This window comes from Mus caroli, chromosome 12 (genome assembly GCF_900094665.2).
Source record: "Mus caroli chromosome 12, CAROLI_EIJ_v1.1, whole genome shotgun sequence".
Classification (NCBI taxonomy): Eukaryota; Metazoa; Chordata; class Mammalia; order Rodentia; family Muridae; genus Mus; species Mus caroli.
In genome coordinates this window covers 34346551-34357373 of record NC_034581.1, presented here as the reverse complement: position 1 = coordinate 34357373, position 10823 = coordinate 34346551, and the positions used below count along the sequence as shown (strand labels likewise).

General features: G+C 36.9%; 1 protein-coding gene across 7 annotated transcripts in view; it reads right to left on the bottom strand.

Moving 5' to 3' along the window:
* Dgkb (diacylglycerol kinase beta) overlaps positions 1-10823 on the bottom strand; it is a 710085-nt gene that overhangs the window by 459872 nt on the left and 239390 nt on the right. For all 7 annotated transcript variants that reach the window (XM_029484790.1, XM_021178688.2, XM_029484791.1 and 4 more), the window contains 3 exons: positions 4089-4206; positions 1225-1313; positions 1032-1148 (listed from right to left, as the gene is read on the bottom strand). In XM_029484790.1, the coding sequence (XP_029340650.1) occupies positions 1032-1148; positions 1225-1313; positions 4089-4206 (324 nt within the window). The remainder of the gene's footprint in view (positions 1-1031; positions 1149-1224; positions 1314-4088; positions 4207-10823) is intronic.

Here is a 10823-nt window from a genome sequence, read left to right as displayed (position 1 = left end):
ATATATATATATATATATATATATATATATTGGTTTTTCAAGAGTTCGAGGCCAAATATATTTTTAACATATATAATTGTTTTGTTATGGTCTTTTTTAAACTTGAGCATTGATATGTTCTTGCAATTGCTAGACATTTTATTATAATAAACAAACTCTTCAAATCTGCAAACACTTAATTGCAGTTGGAAATGTAACTCAACTTGATTTTTAAAATTTCTCTCTCTCTCTCTCTCTCTCTCTCTCTCTCTCTCTCTCTCTCTCTCTGTCTGTCTCTCTCCTCTCTCTCTGTTCGTGTCATTTAAGAACACTTTTTAACCTGTAGGTTTGGACAGAACCTTGTAGCTCTACCATAACCTGATTTGCCAACTATTACAGTGCCCTCTGCTGTTTATTCTGGTAAAAAGTATTCAAAGAACTGAAGGACTAAGAAGCTATTCTGCTCAAAAGGAAGAAATGTTTGTTTATGCTAATTTCAGAAATTAAACAGATATAGTAGTGCCATCTAATAACTGTGTTTATTCCCAAGTTCATTTGAAACAGTTTGACAGTCAACCAGGTTACGGTATCCTAAATCTTTGGCCATTGTTCTTTTTCCCTAATTATCACTACACCAAAACCTCTGAATGAAAAGTTATTTCACAAAACAAACTACATTATCTGTAACACCCATCATTCTCTTAAAAAACAACCCAGGAATTAAATGCCTAGAACTTTGGTTCACAAAATAGCTGGAGGTAAGGAACAAATGTGGAAAAAATGGTTTTGTGTGGCAGTAATGGCCCTCTTCTGTTTGCCCACCCTCATTCGTGGTTTCTGATTGCTTTCCTGGGAAATGCTAGAATCCACTCCATGGGCCCTTCTGTGAAAAGCATGTGAAGTCACCATCTCTAAAATCCTTAGTCCTATGAGGACAAATCTGATTCTCTCGCAGATGAAATAAGAACACCCCATCACCACCCCACCCAAGGTTTTGGGTGATTTATTCCAGCATTGATGGCCTTCCGGTACAGTGCTATCATGGTACTCACTGTGGTCTGGCACCAAACACAATGCAGCCCCGTCAGGCCCTGGTAACATTTCACTGTTTTGTGGCACTTATCGCACTTGGTAGGGCAATTGCCTTCGACCCAATAGTGGTGCATGACCTAGAACAGAATAACAGGGCAGTAAGGGGCGCTATCCATGGTGACACATGTGGAAAGCCTGTGTGGCCAGACTTACGTCCGTGTTCTTCTTGGACTTCACATATGTCTTGATGCAGGAGGGCGGGGCTCTGGCCACACAGCGCTCGTGGACCGTGTACTTGCAGACTGAAAGGAAACAGGTACACAGATTCAGAGCTGACCCTGGTCCTGATTGCACGTTTACGAGGGAAGAGTGGCATTAACAGATGCTCATTTCGCATCCACTGTTCTCTAATCAATCCAATCAGCCGCATCAAGGAAAAAAGTCCAAGTCGGCTGTTTTTATCATGGAATGCAAACGGCCAATTAGTACAGGAAATAGTATGCATATGAGAAGGCAAGGCTCCTCTGTCATGGCGTAGCAGGAACAGGAAATGCTTAATTAAATCAGTCCTTGCTCAAATTTTTCACAATAATTCCCAGATGACAAAAATATTAAAGACAAATTGATGACTGCCAAGTGGCTTTGTGTCATTTGCTAGAAGGAAGAGGTCTATATTTCATAAAGTATAGGCATGAGAGCAGCTGGCAGGCATGGGAGTAGATGTCTGGGTGCTTATACTGCATTGTCTATTGGCTTATCTAAACGTTAAATGGGAGATTTGTCTACTCCTGGAGAATAGATTCCATCATCCGTGCCAGACTTTCAGGGAAGTTCAGCCTTCATTTTCCATCATGATATTGTTTCTTCAAACAACCACTTTCACTAGGCAACATATGGCGCCAGGAAACAAATATATATATATGAAAAAAACATTTATACTAGTAAATGTATGTATAAATGTATGTATATAATCTATGCCACAAAACAAAAATACACTTGGGGTGCATCTCTGCATCTCGTGGTTTCACTCTAAATATTAGTAGGGTCACATGCACTTGTATATGAGAAGACTTCCACTTCAGAATTCATAAATATACAGAAAAAGTTTTTAAAATGAAACGGAACAACAACTTAAAAATCTACTTCTTGAAATATGAATGAAATATATGTAATGCTCATGGTGTTTATTAATAAAACTCTAAGATATCCTGTCTGTGAGTTCTGACCACAGCCAAAGAACACATATCTTTTATTTTATTTTATAATAGTACTCATATTATGAGTTTTCCCCTAATAACCATTTTGTAAACAGCAAAAACCTATCTTTTTCTACTATACCACTCCCCTTCTTTGAAAGTTACCTTGTTTCAGACAATTATATCTGCCTCAAAATAGTCACTCCCTTAAAAATGTATAGAAGTTCTGAGATCATTTTGTTGTTATTGTTTAGTTTGTTTGTTTTGACATGGATATTATTCTAGTATATCTGGACCTACCAACATGACCATCAGAAATGTTTCTCTTATGTGATATTTCATAAATGTTATATAACCTTAAAAAGATCCCATTCATTTATAAATTATATACATTTTTGACATTAAATATAATTCTCTTTTTTTGTTTTGTTTTGTTTGTTTTTTTGTTTTTTGAGACAGGGTTTCTCTGTGTAGCCCTGGCTGTCCTGGAACTCACTTTGTAAACCAGTCTGGCATCAAACTCAGAAATTCACCTGCCTCTGCCTCCCGAGTGCTGTGATTAAAGGCGTGCACCACCACGCCCGGCTTAAGTATAATTCTTAATGTTAAATAATATACCTGGAGAAAAAAATTTTAAAGCATATTGCATAGCAGAATTTGATGTGGCTGAATTGCTGGATCAGTGGAGAACTTAACCTTATTTCAGAGACTATAAACTTTATTTTAGGTAAAAATAATATGGATTAAATCAGTACTAGATGATTTTATAAATTAACTTACACACATATTTACATACACTCTGTTAGCAAATTTCTAACAGGACTGGCTGCATATGTAGCAGAAGATGTCCTAGTCAGCCATCACTGGGAAGAGAGGCCCCTTGGTCTTGCAAACTTTATATGCTCCAGTACAGGGGAATGCCAGGGCCAAGAAGTGGGAGTGGGTGGGTAGGAGAGCAGGGCAGAGGGAGGGGGTATAGGGAACTTTTGGGATAGCATTTGAAATGTATATAAAGAAAATATCTAATAAAAAATAAATAAATGAAATTTAAATACAGAAAATATCCAATAAAAATAAAATAAAGGGAAAAAAGAAAAAAAAAGAATAAAAAGAATAAAATAAATCTTGCAAGACAAGGAAACTGAAAATATCAAAATGAACATGACTTATAATGCCTTACATTCCAATATTGATATTCATATGAAGAATTTCCTTTATGTAAAGTAACATCCCAGAGGTATTAGGGAGGTGACTCAGCAGGCAAAGCACTTGCTACCAATGACTATAACTCAGATCTCAAGAACTCATTTAAAAAATTGACCATCTGTGAGTACAGTGTACTGGAGGTAGAGAGTCTCCCAGATGCAATAGGATGCAATGTAAAGTAGTTGAGATATGAGTCAATATGAAAATCTGCGTCCATGTATAAGGTGGGAGCAATGGAGAAAGTCACTAGATATTAATTTTAGATTATGAACACATACACATGAGCAAGCATAGACATGAGAACACACCCCCACTCATCCACATACCCCCCACTTTTGTACTCCATAAATATGTAAAACCTAGAGCTCTAATGGTTAACTTATAAGGGGAATATATGAGAAAGCAGTGAAAAATGTCTAAATACTCCAAGGAGAAATGAGAAGCACAAATACTTAAAATTTAAACTACAATACAAAGAAATACCCATGGAATTGGAACACATCATTTATTTCCTTTGAAAGGAAATTGGCCAGTGACCTGAACGTTGAGCAGCTACAGGGAAAGATGTATAATAAGCATCCTGTCCTGGGCTATGACACACAAACAGGAGAGCTGCATGAGCTCAGTTTCCCCTTCAAGCAAGGTGATGACATCAGGCAGAGCCAGTGAACTCACAGGAGCAGCAGAGGCCCTGCTTCCCCACGCCAATCAGCATGTTCAGGCAGAGATTGCAGTAGGCGGGCTTGTTAAAGTGCTTGAGTCGCCACACATGCTGTCCATCATCCTTCACATTCTGCAGAAGACGTGAAAGAAACAGATTTCACTTTAATGAAATAAACAGTGGACTCTGCAAATGCCAGTCGAGCTCAGGCAGGACTGATGTGTGTGCAGACAATCTGTTCCTTCATCTTGGCTCTCTCAAGTACAAGAGTGCCACAGAGACTTCAGGAAAACCAAAGTGTTCTTGCCTGGCAAGATGCTGAAATGAATCTGAGAGACTATAGTGACCCATGAGATCTTGTCTAATGTACCCAGCAACCTCCACGATGACCGGCCAAACAGAACTCTCTCTGAACACAAGGGCATGCCTTCGTAGCCATGGAGTAGCTCATGCTTAGCACAATTCCATAAACAAATGAATAAAGAAATTGAAACTTGTAGGGACTTAACTGTGGATTTGTGTTGGGAAAAAAAAACCCAAATTTAGAGTGAGGGTAGGTTTGTAAGACATAAAAATGTGATGTAATTGCATATCTTATTGTAAGGGCACTATAGAAAGATAGCACAGCTCATATCATCTTATTTTTATTAATAATAAAATATTAATAATAATGCTTCTAGCCACAGTGAGAGCCAGGACACTGATTTATAATATCTACGAATCCACAGTAACTACTTCTCACATTAGAATAAGAAATGTCAAATTTGCATCATAAGATGAAACATTAATGAACACGCCTCCTAGGAGGTACTTGTCAACGGCCCCTTGAAGTTTAGCAAGTTTTGATGGCAGAAACACTGCCTTGGTTTTTGTCCCAAGCAGCCATTTCAAATACAATTGATGACTGAAGACCCTGCACTATGGAGATGTAACTCTATCCAGATGAGAGGACAAGCTTATATGGTACCCATGCTAATAAAACCAGGCTACACAGACTTCTGCCCTACAGAGAGGTTTGGTTTCCTAAGCCATTGGAACTGGGCTCTGATACTAAGTGTTGCATTTAGTTGGCTCACATTCTTTCATCTCCTTAGACTAAGAGAGAAAGGCAACCCCAGCTGAGCTGTGAAATGCCTATTGCTTGCTATCTTGTGAGTCATATACCAACTGTCTCTGGCCCAGAGATTCTCAGGTATCGAGGGAGCTGCAGTGAGCTGATCCCTTACCTACAACCTTAGGTTAATCTCAGACCCCTCTCCATTTCTTAGCAATATTCAAGTTTGTCTTTTTGGGTAAAGGAGTGAGACAGTTTCAACAAAAGCACTGAGTAAGTGGAGATCATTCTCTTGGCAACCACATCAGGAGACAGGGTTTTAAACATTTTCATTCACCATTTAAAAAATAACGTTCACTGTTATTTCTTAGCCAGGGCTGGTTTGGATGTGTTATAATAATTTTAGTAGGATAATACATGTTTAACTTGGCTATATTTTATAATCTATAGCTTTATTTCCATCATATTAAAACTTAAACATCTTGATGTAGAAGTGTTAATATGAGACTGTTGATTTTTTAATAATATTTGAAAGAGACAGTGCACTGTAGTGGTTTACTGCTTTAAAAGATTTTCAAGTTGAAGGAGAAACATTGGACTTTTCACATTTATTGCTGTTTTTGTACTCCTTGTCATTTCATCTCAAGCGATTGTCCATTCCATGTGAATATGCCTCATCCTGTTAGAGAGCACATATGGATGAAGTCAGCTGGCATTTTCCTTATCAAAAAGTAAACAAGTCTGAACGTGGGTGTTCTGTCAATCAGAACACTTAGCCATGTTACAGGCTGCAAGTGATATACAAATCCATTACCGGGCATAAAAATGCTTTACCAAAAAAAAAAAAAAATTAAATAGCTTTATAGCTCTTAGACCGATGCACTGCCCAAATATACCAGAGATGAAATATGTATGTGGCCTCTTTCAGAGGAGAAATGGAAACCAAGCGCCAACTGCTTCTTAGTAGTGCAAATTGCACCCGGCTCTCTGGATTTTCATGTCTTGTCTTGTCTTATTGAGATTGTAAACTTGGTAGAAGAAAAAGAGTCAGTCTCATTCTATCAGCAGAATATATTCCTATTAATGTTTTTATAACAAATACATATTTATTAGCAAGAAAGGAATTTGTTTCCTTTTTTTTTTAAGGGAATGAGCAAAGAACTGGAAAGCCCTGCATCAGGGCCCACTGTGCAAATGTGAAGACGCTGCCTCGGTCTTCCTTCTATTTTCTGTCTGAGAAAATAAAGGCACTCACTTTCTTTCTCAGGCCATAGTGTGAGGTTTCATTACACAACACCTGTGAAGATAATTTAGCTCCCTGAGAACTGGTGTTATATAAACAGCAAATATTATTACGATCACGGTGTAGAAATTTATAACATCAAAAAATTGCAGCCTAAAGAATTAAGACAATGTGTCTAGTTCCAGTGTTAGTTATTTCATAAAATATTGCCTTTTTTTCTTCTTCTATATGCCAGAGATAACCCTATTCTGTGACTATTTCAGGGGAGACGGTTCAGTGCTGCCTGGGAAAGGCCACCATTAGGAAGAGTTAGTAGTTACACTTCCCCAAATGTTAAGTCTCAAAGCCAGAGAGATGCCTCTCCCCCACAAAAAAGCCTTTTGATTTCTTTTTTCTTATTTGCTTGTTTATTCTAAAGTTTTCAAAAGTTTCATTTTTGGGCATTATTTCCCAGTATATTGATAATGTTCAAGTGAACCAAGACTGCTCTAAATGATGTTTATTGTCAAAGATTTTAAAGAGCTATATTACTGACTTCCCAGGCCAAACCCCACACCCCATTAAGTACCTTGAGAACATTGAATAGTGAACGTTGCAAGTTAGTTTCATTGTTAGATAATGTGCATTATCCTGTCCAATTATCTCTGAATTATTACATCATCAGTAAAAAGGAAACTGTTTTGACTGACAATAAAATTGGGTTATATTAAGTCTAGGGAAAAAATAATGTATTGAGAGATGTATTGACATCTGGGCCCAGTCAGTCAATTGCCAATTCCCGGACTACTTTCTGCACTCAGAAAAGGGCCCTGCCATCCCCAGGGCTCTGATCAAAGTGTCTACCATGTCGTACTGCAAAGTATTATACTAAGTTTCATTTAATAACTTGTAATGAACTTCTGAATCTTGTTTGGTTTTGTAACTTCTTAATAGATTGATTCATGTATGGAGAGTGGGGGAAAACTTCCTAAGCAAATTATACTTTTTAACTTTTACCTGGAAGGTGGAATGTCAGTTTTGAAATAGGATTTAGTTTAGTCAAAGCACATCTCTGCCTGTTGCCTCTAAATCTCATCAGGCAATGTATTACTTCATTGTTATTAACTCAAGCAAAAATAAGAAGAAAAATGTGCCCTTCCATGTTCTTAATCAAACACCCTTCCATGTTCTTAATCAAACACATAGTATATATTACATATAAAGACTAATTATCATATTTCTTTGAAACCATGTAATGAGATGAAAAAACTTCCATTCAAATGCAGCGTAGCCTAAAAGAGGCCACATCCAGGTACACAATCAAGACCTTGAGGTTCTCCCTGCTATGGCTGTTTGGCTAAAGGGTCCAGACTGTCTTCAAAATATTTATGTTTATACAAGCACTCGAGGACATCTTTAAACTGTTGTCAAAACACCTCTTTTTGCAACAGGCAATAGTCAATTCAAACAGCTGGAAAAAGTGTTAAAGGTAAGTGACTGTGAGTGCCAAGTCCTAAACGGGAGACTTTTATCCCTGCCATGCCAAGGCTCAAGGGACATGAATTGAGAAGAAAACATGGAAACAGTTCATGAGCTGACGTATGAGGAAGAGCGTTATGAAATACCATCTTCTGGACATCCAGGCTATTACACTTCTGAACTCAACAGCATATGTGCAAACATGCACAAGATTCACAAATATCAAGGCAGCCAATATTCAGGTATGGATGGCTCGTGAGATCTCATTCTGAACTGGGATGCTATTGGTGACTGAGGCCTGCTAAAGGAGTACTTCTCAACCTTTGCAATGTTGCAGTCATTTAATACAGTTCTTTATGTTGTGGTAGCCACCAACCATAAAATTATCTTCACTGGTATTTACAACTGTAATTTTAATACTATTATGAATTGCAATGTAAATATTTGTGATTTCTGATGGTGCCAGATGATCTCTGTGAAAGAGATGGTCAGCCCCATCAAAGGGTCACGACACCCAGGTTGATAACTTCAACGAATGCTAGGGATTCATTCTTTAGGATTATGGCCACTGGTGGACTAGATTACCCCTGTTATAATGCATGGCCCTATACCCATGCATGTGAAAATTGCTCTGAGTTGAACTGGAGGTGAAATCGGGAGTAAATCTGATCATCATATATATATATATATATATATATATATATATATATATATATATATATATATATATATATATATATATATATATATATATATATGTGTGTGTGTGTGTGTGTGTGTGTGTGTGTGTGTGTGTGTGTGTGCGCGCGCATGTGTGTGTGTGTGTATGAAATTATCTCAAGAAATAAAATTTTTCTTGGTTTTGCTTTTGTATTTATTAATACAAAAGTTTCTAAAGAAGCAGTGGCTATTAACAAAAAGTAGCAGTTTTATTCACCGATACTTTAGAAAAGATTAGCCATAGTATTATGTTTCTGTCAGAGACCAGAGAGCTTCCTGCAAGTTCAGGCCACTCTTGTACTCACTGATGATGCTTAAAGTGTGTTAAGTAAACTTCTGTGCCTGTTGGGGATAAAGCCACACACAGCACTTGTAGGGCTCTCAGGAAAATGGACAAGGAGAGCAAGGCTTGCTGGAGTCAATAGCACCAGTTACTGAGTACTGTCAGAGCCAAGTTTAAGGTCCAGCTAGAATCCATGGGCCAGTGCTCAGTGTGTCTCCATCCCTGTGGAAGTTTGTCTACAGAGCTCAAACCTTTGAGACCTGCACACAGAACTTGTCTGTCTGTCGGGATTTCAAAAGGATAATATTCTAAAGTGAATTCTAGTGAAATTAGGTCCTTTCTTTTTGAATGTTCTAAACAAAGCTTTGTTTCTATGCTTCAAGATGTAAAATGGTGAAGATGAAGCTTATTATTATTATTAACAAATTCAAGTAAACCTTGTATACCAATATCCTTGGGAGATAAAATTTTCATTCTTTTTTTTTTTTTTTATAAATCTGAGTCATATAAGAGTCTAGCAAAAATTCAACCCAGAAAACAAACAAACAAACAAATAGAAAAGAAGCAAATGAACAAAAGTCCACTTTATTCATTGACAAATCCTGATAAGGGAGGGCATATCTACATGAATAAATATGACCAAACTCATAAAGCTATGAAAACTCCTAATTTCCTTTCACTGCGATACTTTGTCCTTTTACTGATTAGTTTGTTTTGAAATTTGTAAAGTCTCTAGAATCTCTTGGACAAGAAAATATATTGTATCCACTCTCTACTAATTTGGTCAGCATCAGATCCTGAGATTTTATGTAGCAGAATCTACACTCTTGAAAATGGGGAAGCTGGATGAAGTGTGTGGAAGAGACCCAATGAAGTACAATAAAATCATCAGTGCCATGGTTCCCATTCAAATCAAGCTCACCCAGGAGACCACTCTTGTCTGTGTCATTTCGATGGCACTGCAGTCACTTTCAAATATACTATGGCATTTAACACATATGGTTAATTAGCATCCATTCCCCACGATCATAACTGACAATACACAGGAATATCTAGGACAATGTAATAAGGCAGAGTTTTTATGAGTGGCCAACTTCAAGATGAATCACTCAGATACAATAATAGCCTAACGCCAAGGTAGGGGAGAAGGAGGGCACACAGTGTCATAAATCGAGCTCTCTGTGAGTGGTAGCACATTAACTGCTTGCTGCAGTGAATTGAGTCTCACTTCCTAAAATCAGTGGCTCTCATCACTCAAGGGTCTTAGTTCTTTTCTTGCTTTTTCAAACATTTGCTATGTCTTATAGAACATGAGACTATTACTGCTGTACACGGTGATCGCATATTACAGGAGTTATCCATTTTACTAAAAACTATTTTAAATGTTTGTAGTATATGTTTATAAAAGCACGAAAGAAGTGAAATTTCTTTTTTACAATTGTTCTTTACAGGGGGTGAAATTCTCTAGTCCCATATTTAAAATAGCTCTCTTCATATTAAGTAATGTAGCCCTGCCATCTAGTGGCTATAATTGGGAACACAGTCCCAATATCAAAGGAAATAACTCATATTGATCTCTGTTCATTGAATAATATTGTTACACCCCAAAATAAAGCATTTAAAATACAGTTATAGCATTAAACTACATATAACTAACTGCTACGATATCAAAGTTAAAGATTATCCTCTATTCACACTAAAATGAAAAAGTCTATTACTTTAAAATACAATGATTTAAATTCTTATAGGTCTGTAGTTTAAAAATGCTATGGTTTTGTAGTTTTACCAAGCATTCTATAAATAACTTTTAAAGAATTGCTAAATAAGTACCTTCAAACAAAAATACTTTGTCATAAATTTTTTGCCTTAAAATACAAATAACAAACTCTCCCCAGTGATGGGTTCCTTCCCTGGCTTCAGAAAGCAAAGTCCTTGCTTCTGCTCAGTTTTCTTTTTTTTTTTTTTTTTTTTTTTTTTTTTTTTTTTTTTTT